This window comes from Myotis myotis, unplaced genomic scaffold, assembly GCF_014108235.1.
Source record: "Myotis myotis isolate mMyoMyo1 unplaced genomic scaffold, mMyoMyo1.p scaffold_m19_p_7, whole genome shotgun sequence".
Classification (NCBI taxonomy): Eukaryota; Metazoa; Chordata; class Mammalia; order Chiroptera; family Vespertilionidae; genus Myotis; species Myotis myotis.
In genome coordinates, this window is record NW_023416379.1 from 82,656,679 (window position 1) to 82,677,242 (window position 20,564).

Genomic DNA, 20,564 nt, shown 5'->3' on the forward strand with positions numbered 1-20,564 from the left:
TCACAGTCCGGGAGCCCTCGGGGGGTGTCCAACTGATGGCTTAGGTCTGCTCCCCCATGGAGCGGGCCTAAGCCAGCAGTCAGACATCCTTAGCGCTGCTGCAGAGGCGAGAGAGGCTCCTGCCACCGCCACTGCGCTCACTAGCCATGAGCCCCACCAGGGCTCCTGCGTTGAGTGTCTGCCCCCTGGTGGTCAGTGCACATCATATCAACCAGTCATTCCACAATTAGGTTGATTTGCATATCATATAGGACAGCCGTGGGCAAACTACGGCCCACGGGCCGGATCCGGCCCGTTTGAAATGAATAAAACCAAAAAAAAAAGACCGTACCCTTTTATGTAATGATGTTTATTTTGAATTTATATTAGTTCACACAAACACTCCATCCATGCTTTTGTTCCGGCCCTCCAGTCCAGTTTAAGAACCCATTGTGGCCCTCGAGTCAAAAAGTTTGCCCATCCCTGATATAGGATATAGCCTTCCTTAGGAGTATGATTTTGATAATGTTTAGGGAATGTTTTTACAAGCTTGTCTGAAAAGGTCAATCAAGGTCACAAAGATTATTCTATTTTCTCCTAAAAAGTTTATAGTTTTGCATTTTTCATTTGGGGCTATGATCAACTTTGTATTAATTTGTGTGTGTGTGGTATAAGTAAGGGGTGAGGTTCATTTCCCCCCTGACCTGGATGTCCAGATGTTCCAGTATCATTTCTTGAAGGACTTTCCTCATGGCATTGCCTTTGCAGCTTTTCATAAATTAGTTGACTGTATATGTGTAGTTCTATTTCTAGCTTTTCTCTCCTATTCCATTGATTTATATGACCACTCCTTTATGAACATTGAATTGTCTTAAATACTGTGTTTTTATAGTAAGTCTTTAAATCAGGTAGTCAAAGTTCTCTATATATTTTTTTGTAATTGCCTTGACATTCAAGATTTAAATTTGAATTTTAATATAAATTTTAAAACTTACTTGTCAATTTCTATTATAAAGACTGCTGGAATTATGATTGGAAGTTTGTTAAACCTATAGAAAAATTAGGGGAGAATAGACTTTTTAACAATATTAATTCTTCTATTCTTTGAATGCTGTATATCTCTCAATTTAGCTACTTAATTTCTTTCAGAAATTACGTGTAGTTTTTTGCAATGAGGGCTTGCCTGTGATTGTTAATTACTTTCTTGTGGATTTTATATTTTGGGGGTTATCCTATATAATAAAAACCTAATATGCTAAGTGTCCAGTTGACAAGTTGGTCGTTCAACCAATTAAAACATAATAGGGTAATGATATGCTAAGGCTACTCAACCACTTGCTATGACGTGCACTTACCACCAGGGGGCAGACGCTCCAACTGGTAGGTTAGCTTGCTGCTGGGGTCTGGCTGATCAGGACTGAGTGAGGTGGGCCAGGCACACCTTGGAGCCCTCCTGTGGTACCTCCCCAGCTGGCCAACCTCCCACATCCCTCCCCAGTCCTGATCCTGCACCAGTGGGGTCACTCAGCCTGGCCTGCACCCTCTTGCAATCTGGGACCCCTCAGGGGATGTCAGAGAGCAGGTTTTGGCCTGATCCCACAGGCCAGGCCGAGGGATCCCACTGGAGCACAAATTCGTGCACTGGGACTCTCGTTATAGATAAAATTGTTTTCACTTTTGCTTTCTAATTGTATCCTGCTGGCACATAAAAAATGCAAGGTTTTAGTTTTTTTTGTATATTAATTTTGTATCCTATGACCTTGCTAAATTCACTTATTAGTTCTAGTAGTTATTTTGTGAAATTCTTAAGAGTTTTGATGCATAAACAGTATGTCCTGCAAAGAGATAAATTTATTTTCTCCACCCCTCCGCCATGATGTTTATGTCTTTTATTTCTCTTTCTTGCGTTACTACAATCAGTAGGAGCTCTAATATATTGTGGAATAAAAGTGATGAGAGTTGACAAGCTTGTCTTTTTCCTAATTTTAAGTTAAATGTTCGACATTTTACCATTAAGTATGATGTTAACTATTGATTTTCCAAAGGTGCCTATTTCAGTTCTGACCTTCAGACCATACCCAGAATTCAACAGGGAAATAAATAGTGAACTATTGTTTTTTCACTTCTGTACAATTCTCTCCTCTGTGGAGTTTTAGCCAATTTAGTTTTTATTGTATCCCCAGTTCTCTGATGCTTTTCAAAATATCATCTTTGGAATTTATTCACCTTTTTAAAATTGGCAGTAAGAACCTTGGCTCACCTGGTTCTACCACATCCTACTCAGACATAAAACCTGCAAAGTATTTCCTGAAACATAGTTCACTTAAACAGTCACTTAATGATGGACATGTTTTTCCCCTCATATTTTGCTATTATACATAATGTAGCAATAAATGTCATTTCTGTGTGTACAGTATATCTATAAATTATCAGATTGAAAGTGTAAATATATTTGTAATTTAGAGTGAAGTAGGAAAACTTTTGAGTGTTTTGAGCAGAGGAGTAATATGATCTGATTTAAATTTTAAAGGGTCACTTTGGCAGCTCTGTTAAAAACAGGGACTTAAGGATAAAAGAAGGAAAATAATTTGAAGGTTATTGCAATATTTCAAGCTTAAGGTCATGGTGATTTGGGCCATGGTGATAGCAGTGGCAGTCTGAGAAACAGCTGGGTATATTTTGAAGGTGGAGACAACAAGATTTACTGGTTATTGAATGTGGTGTGTAAGAGAATCAAAGAGGCAAAGGTGACTCCAAGACGTTTCGCTTGAGAAACTAGACAGTAGATTGCCATCAAATGAAATGGACAAGATTGCAAGAACTCATTGGAAGGAAAGTTCAGCTTTAGATCTGTAGAAGTTTGGGACTTTGACATCCTAGTGGCGATGTTGAGATAAGCAGTTGGATAAGTGAATTTGGAGTTTGGGAAAGAGGTCCAATTATGCATCGGTTTAATCTCCTTGGCCTGTCTCCCATGCTGTCATTCCCTTGCAATCGTTTTCACCTTTATTTCTATTTTCTATTTTGCATTTCTCACATTTCTATACTCTCTTTTCCTTAGACCTTTTTGTGTGAGGTGTATAGCCTCACATATAATTCTTTTCTTTTATTCAGAAATGTTCTTATTGTGTCTTTCTTTCCTGAGTTCCTTTATCTCCTAGCTTTCCTCTTTTGTCTGGCTATTTTTTCCCGTAGTTTCTTTATATTCCTGCTTTATTTTCTTTCCAACTGCAATTATTAGGTTAATTTTTACAAATCACAACTGTAATTTTGCATTTCAATTCTCATGTACTCGTTAGCAAAATCCTCTCAGTGGGTTTCTTTATCAGGGTATTCTTTTCTTTCTTATAGTGCTGAATTTTTCCCTTTTGTTTAACCATATTTTAAAGAGTTGAGTTGTCTTTGACTAGCTGTCAACAAGAGGTTTTGGTTAGAAGTAGTTGCTTTCCAAGTTTCTCAGCTTAATTTTTTCTATCCTCTCTCGCTACAGAGAAACCATAGCGCCTCCTCGCATGCATGATCTATGGCTCCCGCCTTTCGGGACCTACCCTTCCACACTTGAACTCTCACTGCCTTTCTCCCATAGCTGCTGCTACTAAGAGACAGGACTCTTGTCTTCTCAGGTGCCTCTTCACGTTTAGAAGACACTGCTTCTGGAACCCTCTGAATAGCTTCTGTGTGATCCTTTGCTAGTTCCCTCAATATCCACGGCCTGCTTATTTTAGCCCCTCTCCGAGTGGTTCTAGCTCCGAGTTTTGCCTTCTCCTCTCCCGGAGTGTATACTCCTGAGCTTTTCAGTATTGAACTCTCCGGACATCGCTCATTTCTCCCCGCTATACGGTTAGAGCTTCCACTGCCACTTCTGCTGGTTTCAGGTGTGGTGGCTTTTGTAGTGTGTGGATTTTCTTCTTATTGTTTAGCTGAGTCTGTTGCTTGTGCATATGTTTGTTTCTTTCTCCTTTTGGCTTTGTGTAGTTTCCAGGAAAGAAGTGGAGAAATTCAGAAAGAAGTTGCCACAATGTTGCTATCAAAATTACAAGTCCGTCTTCTTTAAAATATAGGGGTGTTTGTTTTTTTCAAATAGATTTATATTCTAAAGGCATAAACATGTCTAGTTTCCTAATCCCATGAATAGCTTTGGCCCCACTATTTCCTTTATATTAGTGTTTATGCTCTGTCTACAATGCACAGTCCTGGTTCGGTTGAGGTAGTGAGAGTGTGAGTATTTTTTTTTAACCCATTATGCTTTTTTATTTTCCTTTAATCCTGTTTTATTTTCTTCAAAGTAACTTTTTCAAAAAATAATTTTTAATTCTGTATTTCATCCTCCTATTATGTCTAGGTTACATTTTACATAGGTGAATTAAAAATAATTTTAGATGCCCTGGAGCATTCATCTCTGTGGCAGGGGAATACATGAGAGGACATAGGAAGCTAGCTCAAAAGTAAATGTTAACATATTTTGTTTGTTAAAGAGGAATATTTAGCATGAAAGTCCCCAGTTAAGAGGATGAAAATCAATCTATAGGCTGAAAGAAAATATTTGCAAGCCACATATCTAACAAAGGACTAGTATCTAGAATATATAAAGAATGCTCAACATTCCAGATTAAAGAAAAAACACAACCATCCAATTTAAAAATGGGCAAATGTCAAGAACAGGCAGTTTACTGAAGAGGATATACAGATGGCAAATGAGCACATGGAAAAATGTTCAACATCATTAGCAATTAGGAATATGTAAATTAAAACCACAATGGAATATCATGAGACACCTATCAGAATGGCTAAATAAAAAACAAGGACAGCACCCAAATGCTACAGAGAAGCTGGGTCATTCATACATTGCTGGTGGAAATACAAAATGTAAGATGGTAAAATTGCTGATGGAAATGCTGGTTCATATTCTGGGAACTTAGCCTAGAGAAATGAAAACTTATGTTCACACAAAAACCTGTACATGAATATTTATAGCTACTTTGTTTGCAATGGTCTGAAACTGAAAAGAACACAGACATCCTTAAACAATGTTTAAACAAACTGTGGTACATTCATACCATGGAATTCTACTCAAAATATAAAGGAATGAACTACTGATGCATACACCAATGTGGATGGTTCTCAATTGAATTATGCCATGTGAAAAAGACAATCCCAAAGGTCCCCATACTATATGATTCTATTTCTATAACATTGTTAAAACTCAGTACTCTATTAGGAATAGAGAGCAGATTAGTAGCTGCCAAGGGTTAAGGAGGAGTCGGTGTGGGAGGGAAATGGGTATGGCTATAAAAGGGACATATTTTCTTGACTTTATCAATGTCAGTAGCTTGGTTATGATACTGTACTATCACTTTGAGAGGTGTTAGCACTAGGTGAAGCAGAGTGATGGTTATTTCTTACACCTGCATGTTAGTCTACATTATCTCAAAATAAAAAGTTTAATAAAAAAAATACAAGCATCACAACTACACATACTGCATATGCTTGGCTTTACTTTGTAATACTCAGAGTGCTGACATTGCACAAAAACAAGAACAGAAGGGAGGCAAATAAGACAGAAAAACCTCGTTGAATTTATAACACCGAACATGGACATTTGCACTGTGCAGTCATTTTGCAATAAGTTACTTTAAATATTACTTGTCAGCAGTTATCTTAACTACTCAGGGTGTTTGAACTTGGCTGTTCTACCCCCGTGACCTGGGTGCCAATTTGTGTTGCAAAAGGACACATTTCTAATGGAAATTTAAGAATTCTCTTTTGGACAAAGTTTTAACAAACAATGAGAATCACTCATCTTCTAACTATTGACTAGCAAACAATTATAGAGAGGGAATTTTGGAAAGGAGTGTAGATTCCAGTGCTGTAGGCAGTTAGACAAGAGCAGAGCAAGGAGGATGGGCCAGGTTACAGAAGGTCAACAGGGTGGAAAGCCTCGGGTGCTTAGCAATGGGCAAACCTGAGGAAACAAGGACCTTGCCCCCAGGGTAACCTTTCCTCCCCTAGCATATTACTGGTCATGTGGTAAGACCCCTCTGACTTTTCATATCTCTGGTCATGTGGTTGGGACCCTCCTCTGATCTTTCCTGCCCTAGCATGTTGTTAGTCATGTGGGTTAGACCCCTTAGAGGCGTTATGAACAAAGCTATTCCAGAGAATAGCTTTTATGCATTGAGGACAACGAGGTTCTGACCCAAATCAATTACATCTAGGCCTCAGTTGTGTTTTAGCTCCAGGCCCAGAAAAGCAGCCAAACCAGACAAGGGACCCCATGGCTGACCTTGGGACCAGCTGCATTGACTAATTACCCTGCCTTGGCACCAGCCAATCCGTGGAAACCACCATTGGATACAGTGGTGGGAAGCTGATGATTGTTCTATTGGGATCCTCCCCTGAGACCTCCAGATAAATACCCTCTAGACCAGCCGTGGGCAAACTACGGCCTGCGGGCCTTTGAAATGAATAAAACTAAAAAAAAAAAAAAAAGACCGTACCCTTTTATGTAATGATGTTTACTTTGAATTTATATTAGTTCACACAAACACTCCATCCATGCTTTTGTTCCGGCCCTCCGGTCCAGTTTAAGAACCCATTGTGGCCCTGGAGTCAAAAAGTTTGCCCACCCCTGCTCTAGACCAGGATCCCAAGGGGCTCTCTCTATGGAGCATGCCCATGCCTTTCCCCGCCCCATTCCCTCAGGCACATTGTACTGAGCCCATTTCTTCTATGGCTCCCTTCTTCTACCTCTGTGAATTTCTAAATAAACTCTCTTATAGTTTGTCTTGGCTCTGAATTCTTTCTTAGCCAGAACTCCAGGTTGCTGCACCAAGGTCCAGTCTGACTCCACCAGTCTAACACCTGTTGCCGTTCTTGCTGCTAACATATGAATCGCGAGTGAAAGAAAATGAGACTTCACTGTTTGGTGGCTCCATGATTATCAAGCCCTCAGTTGCCTGATAGTGTTCAACAGTGTATCACGTGTCTTTTCATGGCAGGTCTAGAAATGACTAATATTGAAGTAGTAATGAACATAAATGGTATTCAGAGATAAAAGTAAGGGTGGTGGTTCTAACAATGGGAAATGTTGGATGAAGTATGGTAAAGTCACTGTGGCCACAGGGGAAATGAAAATAATGATATATTCCCCGCCCCCCAATAAAGGACTTCCTGGAATCAAACCCCTCACTAGAGTATGTTTTAGGCTACTTGGAATGATCTGATAGCAAGGGCAAAACTGAGGATGTAGGAGAGAGAAGGAAGAAATGTAGAACAAAAAGAAGGTAAGAGAGCATGGAAGGGATGTTGGCATTTCACCTTCCACCTGTGTTCACCAGAGGGAAGTATGGAGAATGGGGCAAATGGATAAACTTTGCAGGATTTGGTGGTAGGAAGTTGAGAGTGCTCTTACTTGATTGCTTTTACATTCCCGGTGACATACAAAGCAGGAACACTACCTCACAGTAGAGAAGGTTGGGCAAGTTGTACAGGTAAAATAGTCATTTTGGAAAGTGAGAAAGTGAACACGTTAGAGAACTTTTTAGGATTGCAAGACATTATTGAGTGACCATGAATTTATAGTAAAAACAGTCAACAATTTTGTATATTTTTCTTGAACAAAGTTGAGGTATAGGTTACTTATAACCTACTGAATCTTGAAAACAATGTTCAAATAGTACAGTATTTAGTAAAATTTCTAATAATTACTTCCAATTATTAGTTGGCACTCCAAGAAAGGAAGATGCAACTAAGTAATTACATGATCAGAAGAGAGGTTAAGTATTAGGACAGAATAAATTAGGGTTTATATAATATAGCATTGGCCAAATCAGTCAAAATTTAGAATTAGTTACCATATATAATTATAATAATTTTTTTCTTGACTATAACTTCAGCATTGGGGTTCTTGAGGCATACTGTGTCTTAAACCTAACCCATGACCCAGTAACTTAGTTATCAGAAATGCTTACTAATATGATCTGTATTTATGTGTGTTTTTCAGTATGGACCAATATTTACAGTATTTGCTATGGGAATTCGAATGACCTTTGTTACTGAAGAAGAGGGCATTGATGTGTTTCTAAAATCCAAAGAAGTAAATTTTGAATTTGCAGTGCAAGATCCCGTCTATCGTACAGGTAAAGAATATTCTCAGTTCATTTGAAATATAACGTTGGAATCCCCAAGTAGTTTTAGGTAACAGTGACATCCTTACTCCTATATCAAGAATGATGAGGCTCCATTATTTTATTGTTTAGAGTAAGGGTAGGAGGAGAAAAGAGTATATAATGAGTTTGGTCATTGAAAAACAAAGTATCGGCAGCCTAATACAGTTAGATCTCAATTAGACACGTGAAAGAGATGAGGTTACCTCACGGATGTTTTCTCTGGAAAATATTTGGAATCTGTATCCTGTTACAGCTCCCAAGATGTGGCTAACTGTTCTGCTACTGTGCATACAGTGCTCTTCAGGCTGTAGCTCTTGGCTTGATCACATCTTACTGCTCTGCTCCCTGAAAGTAGAATTCCACTGCTTACTAAGCCCTTTACTAACGGCATTTCCTGACATAATCCATAGGGCTATTAAGGTAAGTGGTGCCCTTTCTCCAATTCTCTGTCCTCGGTGACCTCTGGATTGTACTGGTTAGTGTGTCCGCAGGGTCACGGTCTCCTCTGTTTCTCCCCAGGTCACACACGTGCATGCTGAGCCCATTTGTCCTCCCAGAAATGCAGGGCTAGTTCATTTTGCATCTGGTTCACTTTGCGCCTTTGTTCACAATGTCTGTGCTTGCCTCTACTGACTATAGCTTTTTCCTCTTTGCTTCTTTCTTAGGTTCTTTTGTAGCCTCTCATGCATTTTTTTTTTTTTTTTGCCATTAAAACCAAAAAGTTGGTTTTAAAAGCTCTCAGTGACCAATAGAATGATTATTTTTTCATCTTGCTTTTATGAAAATCACATGTTGTTTAAATTTTATGAGTATTTAGTATACTTCTTGGTATTTGGACTATGGAATTTCAGATCAAAGAATATAAATATTTTGAAATTTCTTGATCTATAAAGTCACATACCCTTCAGAAATATATACCAACCTACTCACCTGTCAGGTACATGAAAGTGATCAAGTTTTTATACCTGTCCCTCCCTTCTGGTGGCTTTCATATTTAAATATTTTTATTTAATAGATGGAAGTATGTTAATTTCTACTTTTGAGCCAGCTTCCAAATTCCTCTCATGTATTCCCCTGCCACAGAGAAGATGAATGCTTCAGGGTATCTAAAAGTTGTTTTTAAATTACCTGTATAAAATGTAACCTAGACATAATAGGATGATGAAACACAAACCTAAAAATTATTTTTTGAAAAGGTTACTTTGAAGAAAATAAAATAGGATTAAAGAAAAATATGAAGGAATAGTGAGTTAAAAACACTTACTTATACTCTCACCACCTCAGCCACAGCAGGAGTGAGTATTGTGGAAGGAGCATGAACGCTAATATAAAGGAAATAGTGGGGCCAATTAATTCATGGGGTGAGGAAAGGACTCCTGGTGGAGTAATATTCAAGAAGATGCTTGAAAGAGGAATAGAAATTAGCAGGAGAAACTTAGGTCTTGTAGGCATGGGGTTGGGAGTGAGTGAGGTTGGTCAAGTAGAGAATGTTCTGAGCAGATAGAACAACTCATGAAAATGCTGGGCTGTATAAAACTGTTTGTTTTCAATATACCTGAAATGTAGATTTGGAGGGGGAAATATCACCAGAGTCCAAAAGTTGGTAGAAAGCCAATGAAAGGTTTAAGCATGAAAATAGCATCACTAGAGTTGTGTTTCCAGAGGCCCACTTATAGATTATACCTTAGAGTAAATTACCCTACAGACTTTTACTATCTTACAATATAGGTTGAATCTTTACCTGGTTTTATTCCCAGGAGGTTATTTTATGTTTTTGGTGAACTTTGGCTATATTCTCTACTGATCAAATAATAGGGGTATATTGACTGCTTCAAGGAGTTGTTGCTTCTTTTAAAAATAGTTTTCTTGTTTATAGCATCAATTCCAAAGAATGTCTTTTTAACACTGCATGAAAAACTTTATATCCTGATGAAAGGGAAAATGGGGACTTTCAACCTCTGTCAATTCACTGGACGACTAACTGAAGAATTACAGGAACAACTGGAGAACTTAGGCACTCATGGGACAAGGGACCTGAACATCTTAGTAAGGTAAATAGACCAATGGTATGAGTTCATCTTGGTTTTTTTGGAATAAAACATTTTAAAGCCTATACATTGGACTTCAGAAATTATCCAGTCGATTAATAAATTCTACCTAACTAGGCAATTAAGAGATTATGTTAATATTTTAAATTCTAATTAATGGGCAGGTTTCAGTTGAGTAGTCCACTTTTATGGTGAGCAAATAAGTCAACACATTTTAATACGTGTACAGTAATTTCTCCTTAGTCATTCCATACAATTGTGTATGCTCTGTATGGACTTACCTCTTACAATTGTCTTGCATCCATCAGATTTTTGATAAAAAATTCAGTGCAATTTGTGATTATTATAACAAATGGATGTTGAAAGGACAAGGGAGAGGATAGAATCATCAAGTACAGCAGTGTTTCCCAACATGGGGCACACGCCCCACAGGGGGGCAATTTGGTTTTTAAGGGGGGCAATTCGAGAATGAGTTATTAACAGTAAGTTTTTTGCATTTCTTATGGTTCTAGGTGCTTCATATGGTATATAAATATATATTGTGACATGTTTATGCATTTCAGTTCTCTATTATATGTTTTGAAACTTTGCTATTTTTTATATCATTTCATATTATTATTTTTAAACAATCTCTTAGTGATTTCTTCCTCAGTACTTCAGCTGTCTTTTTTGTTCTTTTATTTTTCTCTTTCATGGATGCCATGTTTTTTGGAAGTTAATGGCCTTTTGGGCTTCCTCCACATGAATAGGAGTTTACTTTTTGAATAATAAGAATCATATGTCACAGTGCGGGGGACATCAGGATTTTAGACATGCTTAGGTGGGGCATGGCCAAACAATGGTTGGGAACCACTGAAGTAGAGGGTCCAGGAGATGGTGTGAGACATGAAAAGTTGACTGAGGCAAAGTCAACAGAGGCCTCACCCCAGGTGCCTCCTGGAGGGGAGGTGCTGAAAGGCGGATGAGATAGGAAAGGGCAGTAGAGGAACCAGGCAGCATGTCAGCCACATTCTGAAGCTTTCTGGCGAATGGAAGGTCTGGGCATGGGAACCAGGAGAGAAATTTCCCATGTACACAAGGAGAGGTGGGAAATTGAAGTTACCTTGGGCACTTTTCCATCTCAGTGGGATACTGAGATGCTGAAGGCGGGATTCAATAGTTCAGACTCATAAAACAGAACGACACTTAATGTTTTGTTAGTGGTTAGAAAGAGAGAGAAAAAAAGAACAAAGACAACCAACCAACCAAACTTTTGGCATGCCCCACATGTACAACAAAACAGCAAATTCTCAGCTATCTGTGAAACTTTGGAGAAAATAAATAAAAATGAAATTAACAGTACTCAGTGTTACCAATCTAGGGCATATTAACTATCATTGATATTCTTTTACTTAAGTATGCCACAGAAATAATTTTATTCACTTATGGTAAAACTTAATTATACATACTATATTTCATTATAGAATAGTTCACATTTGTAGGATCCTGTAGACATTAGGAAATTTGGTGAGTAATATTTCCCTTGATTCTTTGATTATTTTTTGCTGTTATCTAAAGGCATGGACTATATCTTAGATATAATTTGTTAAATTAATGATTTTTAAAATTGCATTGAATCAGTTTATTTTTGTGCATCTAACATTTGTCAGAATCTAAGAATGCTTGCTTAGAAAGCATTTTAAAATCTTCAGATAAATAAGACTACAGTTTCAGTTACCCTGGTCATTTTTTTTTTTAATGTTTTTGTTGATTTTAGATAGAGAATGGGAGAAGTAAAGAGATATAGAAACATCAGTAATGAGAGAGAATCATTGATCAGCTGCCTCCTGCACACCTCCTACTGGGGATCAAGCCCCAAGCCCCAGCATGTGCCCTGACTGGGAATTGAGCCTTGACCTCCTGGTTCATGGGTCGACGCTCAACCATTGAGACACACCAGCCGAACACCCCTGAGTCATCTTGACAATATCCAAATATTAAAACCTGTTAAGGGTAGCTTTTCCCCCCAAAAAATCTATCATGTATTATTTTCTACTCCTTATATATAGCTATTAAATAATGCCCTCTTTTGTATCCTGACTTTATATTCTCCTGGTCATTGGGTCTGACTTTCCACATGCTTCTCTTTTTATAGGCATCTCCTTTATCCAGTCAGTGTGAATATGCTCTTTAAAAAAGGTTTGTTTCCCACAAACAAGAGGAAAATCATGGAGTTCTACCAGCATTTTCAAACTTATGATGAAGGTTTTGAACATGGGTCCCAGATGCCAGAATATCTTCTAAGGTAGAACTTGTTTCCTACAATTAATTCATTGACCAAGCTCCTCCCAGCAATTCATACGTCTCTCATTTCTCTGTCCAGCGTAGATATAACAGTTGAGTGGAAGAGAGAGAACTGTTTTTTATGACTGGCTTGTGTTTGAAGGAGGAACAGAAGATCTATGCATGGTTTCTTTTTTAATTTTGAGGAGCAAATCCTTGAAAGGGAGGGAGAGGGAGAGGGAGAGAGAGGAAAAGAGAGGAAATGAATATGAATGTGAATATTAGAATAAAGTGAAGAATTTATTTGAGGTTTATCCCATTTACAGTTCATAGTCACACTCATTGCTACAGTTTGGACCTGTGTTAAACTGTCCAGTGTGACTAGTCTCAGAATCAGACATTGTCATCCTCATTCTCTCTGAGGCAAAAGTAGATGTGGTTTAATGCATTTCTCAAAGTGGCTCAGATAAATATTTATAAAATGCCTCGAATAAAAAGTAGCTTGTGATTTTTTTTATCTCTTGGCAGTTGGTTTACAGTGGTCAATGGTCAGAAAGATTAAAAAAACATAGCCAGTTTGCTTTACCTGGTTTAAGACAGCAATGGGTCCCCGTGCTAGCTTTTCATCCTTCTGTAAGTGACAACAGCCAGAGTAAAAGTATTTTACTCTGAGTTCTGTTTTCTTGTTCAGTGCCAATCCTGTAGGAATTCAAACATATATCTGTAAAAAACACTACAGTTGTCCCTTACAATTTTCCTTATGGACTAATACGTCTGAGGGTACACCTATCATGAAATTCTAGCTGAAGATGAAAAATTTGGAGAAATAATTGTAATTCTATAGACATCCCCCATTTCATACTGTGACCTATTCTAAAGTGCTTTCAAATTAATTTATACACATTTTTTCTCTTGCCTAGAAACTGGTCAAAATCCAAAAGGTGGTTTCTAGAATTTTTTGAGAAAAACATCCCAGATATAAAAACAAACAAATCTGAAAAAGATAATTCCGTGGTAAGTACACCCTAAAATACATGAGATGAAGACAATGGAACTTTTTAAATCATAGCAACTCTAATTCCCTATTTGAATCAAGACAGATTTTGAACTTTGCTGATGCTCATTCATTGTTTAAGACTTTGGGACAGAATTCAGTGTGAACGTTCACAAGCAGTTTAACTTCATCTTTGTATGTATTGCTTCTGTTTCCCTCGAGAAGTTTCCTGTTTTGATCCCCACACTTTTTTTTAACGTGGGCTAAGAAGAAAATAAAAGATTCTGTTGTGTTCTACATAAGTGGATTTCAATGGCCTACTTAAGCAGAGGACTAAAAGAAGTTTTTTTGTTTTTGTTTTTCAAATATTACACACCCATGTTATTACATTAGAAATATCAAATGTGGTGATTTCTTCCATGTGTCTAAATGTATATTAAACGAGTATTTCCATTTACAGAATGGCATATCAAAACAATTAAATACATCTGTAGGGTTTTTCATGAGATATAAACTTTGTGTTATAACAGCTTCCATTGTAAGTATGGTAGAAACCAGCTTTAAATGAAATTTATCCTTAAACTATTTTCAGTTCTGCTAATCCATTGTTACAAAAAACAATAACAATAAGACACTACTGACGTTTATGGGCTGCATACTCCATGCCAGGCACAGTGTTACACAGTCACAGATTCATTTCTCATTTATTTTCTGCAACTTTCATACCCAGAAAACTGGGGGTTATTAAAACCAGAAAGCTGGGGATTAGAGTGGTTAATCACTTTTGAAACATTACGTGCCTTAGTAAGTAACTGCAACTGCCTCTCATCATATATTTTCTTTGGTAGTGATTTAATAGTTATTTTATGTATTGTAGGATCTGAAGCAAAACTAGTACATATGGTACAAGGCAGTTCTCCTAACCCCTAATCCTTGAGAGTTATGGGTTGTGCTTCTAAGGGGGCAGTAGAGTATAGCAGCTAAGAGTGTGGGCTCTGGAGCCAGCGCCAAGCTCACAGGGTCTGTATCCCAGCCCACCATCTAGAAGATATATGTCCCTGGCAAAGTCCCCTAACTTAATCATACTTCAGTTGACTCAAATGTAAAATGGTCAAGTATTTACGTCTTGGAGTTGGGTGAGGATTGAATGGGTAAAATACTTGTAAAGCACCTGAAACGGTATTTGCCTTAGCAAGCAATGACTAGACAGTAGCTACCATTATTTCCATCACCTATGCCTGAGTTATTTAAGACTCAAAGTGCACAAGTAACTTAATGAAAATGCTCTAGTGCAGTGGTTCTCAACCTGTGACAGGGGTCCCCTAAGACCATCCTGCATATCAGATATTTACATTACGATTCATAACAGTAGCAACATTACAGTTATGAAGTAGCAACGAAATAATTTTATGGTTGGGTCACAACATGAGGAACTGTATTTAAAGGGCCAGAAGGTTGAGAACTACTGCAGTGTCTGAATTCCTTCCTCATGCTGGGGAACAGGCATAGGCAAACCTGGGGACACCTTTCTATGAGGAAAATACCCTCAGGGTATTTGTGTGATGACCTGAGAGTAACCATAGTAGCCAACCTTGGGTGAGGCTGTAATCTGACCCAGAGCCATTCAGGCAAACATCAGTTTTCCACAGGGTTTTAGAGAATGACGGTATTTACAGTACACTGGCCATGCAGTTTTCTCTCATGGGGTGTAGCCTGAGAATCTGCATGGAGAATGGCAGTAGGGTTTTCTCCTGAATGCTCCAGAGAGCTGTGTTTCTTTTCCAAAGAGTAGAGGGGTGTGTGTGTGTGTGTGTGTGTGTGTGTGTGTGTGTGTGTGTGTTTAAAGTAACATTTGTCAAAATGGCAAGTTATTTCATCCTTACCACAATCCTATGACCATTTTATAGATGAAACTGAGACACAAAGAGTTTAACTTGTCTGAGGTTACCCAATTCTTAAATAACAGCCAAGTTTTAGTTCCTCATGAAAGAATCTTGGAGGTTGTCATTTCATCCTCTCAAGAAAGAACCTGAACAGACTGAAAAATCAACAACTCTTGGATCCACTAGAGAGGGAGGATACAGGGCAAACCATTGGCCTCAAGAATGGAGAGAACAGTAGGCAAATACCGGATATTTTGTTAAGGATTTTTGCTCTATGTTTATGAGAGATATTGGTCTGTAGTTTTCCTTCCTTACTAGAGGCCTGGTGCCTGGGATTCATGCATTGGTGGGGGACATGGCCTGTGGGGATTGGCCCACTGTGGGAGCACTGCTCATCCTAATCAGCCAAGTGGCACACTGTGTTGAGCATCTGACCCCTGGTGGTCAGTGTGCGTTATAGCGGCTGGTTGACCAGTTGTTCTGGTTGTCCCCCCCCCCCGCCCCCCCGTTCGGTCCCTGGGCTTTTATAGGATAGAACTAGAGGCCCGGTGCACAAAAATTTGTGCACTCAGTGGGGAGGGGGGGTCCCTTAGCCCGGCCTGTGCCCTCTCACAGTCTGGGACCCCTCGGGAGATAACGACCTGCTGGCTTAGGCCTGCTCCCGGGTGGCAGAGGGAAGGCCCAATCCCTAGGTGCAGCCCCTGGTCGGGCTCAGAGCAGGGCTGATTGGGGAGTTGGGGCGCTGCCCCCTGTCATGCACAGAGCAGGGCGGATCGGGAGGTTGCGATGCCACCCCTAGTCACGCTCAGGGAAGGGCTGATTGGGGGATTGGGGCACTGCCCCCTGTCACACTCAAGGAAGGGTCGATGGGGAGGTTGCAGCGCCGCCACCTGTCACGCACAGAGCAGGGCCCATCAGGAGGGTTGGGGCGCCTTCCCCTGTCACGAACAGAGCAGGTCAGATAGGGAGGTTGTGGCCCCACCCCCTGTCACATACAGAGCCACAGGGCGATCAGGGGGTTTGGGCGCTGCCCCCTGTCACGCTGATCCCGGTGCCGGGAGGCCTCGCGGCTCCGCTGATTCCGGTGCTGGGAGGCATATTACCCTTTTACTATATAGGATAGAGGCCTGGTGCACGGGTGTTGGCCGGCTGGTTTGCCCTGAAGGATGTCCTGGATCAGGGTGGGGGTCCCCACTGGGGTGCCTGGCCAGCCTGGATGAGGAGATGATGGCTGTTTGCAGCTGGTCACACACCCTTCAGGGTGGGGGTCCCCACTGGGGTGCCTGGCCAGTCTGGGTGAGGGGCTGAGGGCTGTTTTCAGGCTGGCAGGTGACTGAAGCTCCCAACCGCTCCTTTTTTTCTTTTTTCAAAAATTCTGGGCCAGCTTTAGCTCTGAGGCTCCAGCTCTTAGGCCTCCACTGTTAAAAGCAGGTTTCTGGCCTTTGTTTACCTTCTGTATTTGAAACAATGTTGCGATCCTGGTGGCTGAAGCCCTGCGACTAAAGCAGGTTTCTGGGGTTTTGTTTAGCTTCTATATTTGTAACATAGTTGCTTAGAGTTGCAGCTCAGAGGCTGGCAGTGGCAGGCGGGGAACGTTGGAGTCTTCCATCACTGAAGCAAGCAAGCCTCATGTTCGCTTTAAGCTGCCTGGCTGCCGGCCGCCATTTTGGCTGGCAGTTAATTTGTATATTGCCCTGATTAGCCAATGGGAAGGGTAGCGGTCGTACGCTAATTACCATGTTTCTCTTTTATTAGATAGGAATAGAGGCCCGGTGCACAAAAATTTGTGCACTCGGGGGGGGGGGGGAGGGGGATCCCTCAGCCTGGCCTGTGCCCTCTCACAGTCTGGGAAACCTCGGGAGATAACGACCTGCTGGCTTAGGCCTTCTCCCAGGTGGCAGAGGGCAGGACCAATCCCTAGGTGCAGCCCCTGGTCGGGCTCAGAGCAGGGCCGATTGGGGAGTTGGGGCGCCGCCCCCTGTCATGCACAGAGCAGGGCGATCGGGAGGTTGTGATGCCACCCTCAGTCATGCTCAGGGTAGGGCCGATTGGGGGGTTGGGGCACCGCCCCCTGTCACACTCAAGGCAGGGTCGATGGGGAGGTTGCAGCGCCACCCTCTGTCACGCACAGAGCAGGGCCAATCAGGGGGTTGGGGCGCTGCCCCCTGTCACTCACAGAGCAGGGCCCATCAGGGGGGTTGGGGCTCCTTACCCTGTCACTCACAGAGCAGGGCCAATCAGGGGGTTGGGGCGCTGCCCCCTGTCACGCACAGAGCAGGGCCCATCAGGGGGTTGGGGCACCGCCCTCTATCACCCACAGAGCAGGGCCGATCAGGGGGTTGGGGCACCACCACTCTCACACTCAGGGCAGGGCTGATGGGGAGGTTATGGCTCTACCCCGTCACACACAGAGCAGGGCCGTGGGGGGTGGGGGGGGGCGCCGCACCCCTCACACACAGAGCAGGGCCGATCAGGGGGTTGGGGCGCTGCACCCTGTCACACACAGAGCCGCAGGGCGATCGGGGTTGGGGAGCTCCCCCCATCAGGCACAGAGCAGGGCTGATCAGGGGGTTGGGGCGGCCTTCCAATGTCACGAAAAGAGCAGGGCAGATAGGGAGGTTGTGGCCCCGCCCCCTGTCACACACAGAGCCACAGGGCAATCAGGGGGTTTGGGCGCTGCCCCCTGTCACACTGATCCCAGTGCCGGTAGGCCTCACGGCTCCGCTGATCCCGGTGCTGGGAGGCATATTACCCTTTTACTATATAGGGTAGAAGCCTGGTGCACGGGTGGGTGCTGGCTGGTTTACCCTGAAGGATGTCCTGGATCAGGGTGGGGGTCCCCACTGGGGTGCCTGGCCAGCCAGGGTGAGGGGATGATGGCTGTTTACAGCTGGTCACACACCCTTCATGGTGGGGGTCTCCACTGGGGTGCCTGGCCAGTCTGGGTGAGGGGCTGAGGGCTGTTTTCAGGCTGGGGGTGACTGAAGCTCCCAACCACTCCTTTTTTTCTTTTTTTCTTTTTTTAATTCTGGGCCAGCTTTAGCTTTGAGGCTTGGCTCCAGCTCTTAGGCCTCCGCTGCTGAAAGTAGGTTTCTGGCCTTTGCTTACAATGTTGCGATCCTGGTGGCTGAAGCCCTGTGACTAAAGCAGGTTTCTGGGGTTTTGTTTAGTTTCTATATTTGTAACATAGTTGCTTAGAGTTGCAGCTCAGAGGCCTGAAGCGGCAGGCGGGGAACGTTGGAGTCTTCCATCACTGAAGCAAGCAAGCCTCATGTTAGTTTCAAGCTGCCTGGCTGCCGGCCACCATTTTGGCTGGCAGTTAATTTGTATATCGCCCTGATTAGCCAATGGGAAGGGTAGCGGTTATACGCCAATTACCATGTTTCTCTTTTATTAGATAGGATAGGATAGGATAGGATAGGATAGGATAATATCTTTGGTTTTGGTATTAGGGTCATGTTGGCCTTGTAAAATGAGTTAGGACGTGCTCCCTCTGTTACTATCCTCTGAACGAGAATTGGTGTAAGTTCATTTTAAAATGTTTGGTAGAAAGCCTGGTGCTTTCTGTTTTTGAAAGTTATTAACTATGGACTTAATTTCTTTAACAGATGTAGTCCTGTTTAAGTCATCTGTCTCTTTTTGTGAGAGCTTTGGCAGATTGTGTCTTTCAAGGGAGTGGTCCATTTCATCTAGGTTATCATATTTGTGGGCAAAGAGTTGTTGAAAGTATCCCTTTATTATATATTTTTTAACTTTTAAATGTTTTTTTAAATTGATTTCAGAGAGAGGAAAGAAGATAGAGAGAGGAAAATCCCAAAATAAAAGGAGTAAAACAACACACTTCTAAATAACTCATGGGCCAAAGAGGAAAACTTGGGAGACATTAAAAATATTTTGAAACAAATGAAAATGAAAACTAAGCCTACCAGATTTGGGGATGTAGCAAAAGCAGTGCTTATGGCAGCTTTATTCATAATTGTCAAAACTTGGAAGGAATCTTGATGCCCTTCAGTGTGTGAATGGATTATTTTGAAAGATACATGTTATTATAGATTTGTCCATACCCATAGAGTGTACCATACTAAGAGTGAACCCTAAAGTAAACTATGGACTTTAGGTAATTATGATGTGTCAATGCAGGTTCATCCTTGGTGAGAAATGTAATTTACTGCTGAGTGATGTCGATAATTGGGAAGGCTGCGCATGTGTGGGGTAAGGGTTATAAGGAAATCTCTGTACCTTCCTCTCAATTTTATTTTAAATCTAAAAAAAAAAATAAAGTCTTAAAAAACAAACAAAACTAAGGCAGGTTTTGAAGCAATAGAGTAAGGGAGTTGAGCTCCAGAGTCCCTACTCCTAATCACTGAACAAGGAATAAGTATGTAAATCCCTTACATGCCTCAAACTGCAGACCTGGGAATGGCAGAAATAATACCTTTTGGATAAAAGAAAAATGTGTGGTCTTTTGTTTACCAATATCAGTCTTTGTCACATAGCTGTGGCTTGACGATACTTATTTCTTTTCAACAGACACTAATGCAGGCGCTACTGGAAATCATAGAGACGGAAACAAATGAGCAAAGTCCAAACTATGGGCTTCTACTCCTTTGGGCTTCTTTGTCCAATGCTGTCCCTGTAAGTATGTCAGTAAAGTAAGGGCTGCATTTCCGTCTATGCACTCTCAATGTTCCCTTCATTTTCCTTCCTTCCTCCCTTCCTTCCTCCCTTCTTTCCTTCCTTCCCTCCTTCCTTCCTCCCTCCCCTCCCTTCCTCCCTCCCTCCCTCCCTCCCTCCCTCCCTCCCTCCCTCCCTCCCTCCCTCCCTTCCTTCCTTCCTTCCTTCCTTCCTTCCTTCCTTCCTTCCTTCCTTCTTATGGGGAAGAAAAAGACTGCAGTAGAGTTGTCTGTGAGATAGAAAAATAAGACTTAGTATCTAATGAAGTCTGATAAGATCACAGAGAAGGCAAAGTGGAGATCAATGGGAATTCCGTGTCTAAGGTGCAGCATGTCACAGGCTAAGGAAGAAGCTTGCACTCTGGGTCAGCTGTGACAACACCTGCTTATGGAGCACTTCTCTGTCGGGCAGTGTGCTTAGTTAGCATGGGTGCTGCAGAGACAAAGAAGGCTTGACCCTTACCTTTTATTGGGGAGTGAGTGGGTTAACAGATAGTTTCAGATAGAATTGCACTTGAATCCAGGTATCCCCAGTCACAGCTATAGAATCTCACGGA

The 20,564-nt window shown here is 41.5% G+C and overlaps 1 protein-coding gene across 8 annotated transcripts in view; it reads left to right on the top strand.

Annotated features, from left to right (window-relative positions):
* LOC118659779 (24-hydroxycholesterol 7-alpha-hydroxylase) overlaps positions 1 to 20,564 on the top strand; it is a 77,559-nt gene that overhangs the window by 2,384 nt on the left and 54,611 nt on the right. For 4 of the 8 annotated variants that reach the window (XR_004968702.1, XR_004968703.1, XM_036316155.1 and 1 more), the window contains exons 2-6: positions 7,982 to 8,117; positions 10,024 to 10,198; positions 12,330 to 12,479; positions 13,378 to 13,471; positions 19,865 to 19,969. Coding sequence is in view for 6 of the 8 variants with exons in the window: in XM_036316155.1 (XP_036172048.1) it covers positions 7,982 to 8,117; positions 10,024 to 10,198; positions 12,330 to 12,479; positions 13,378 to 13,471; positions 19,865 to 19,969 (660 nt within the window). In the remaining 2 variants the exon portion in view is untranslated. Of the gene's footprint in view, positions 1 to 7,981; positions 8,118 to 8,400; positions 8,568 to 10,023; positions 10,199 to 12,329; positions 12,480 to 13,377; positions 13,472 to 19,864; positions 19,970 to 20,564 lie in introns of those variants that run through there. The other 4 variants (XM_036316156.1, XM_036316158.1, XM_036316159.1 and 1 more) reach the window with 3 other exon arrangements.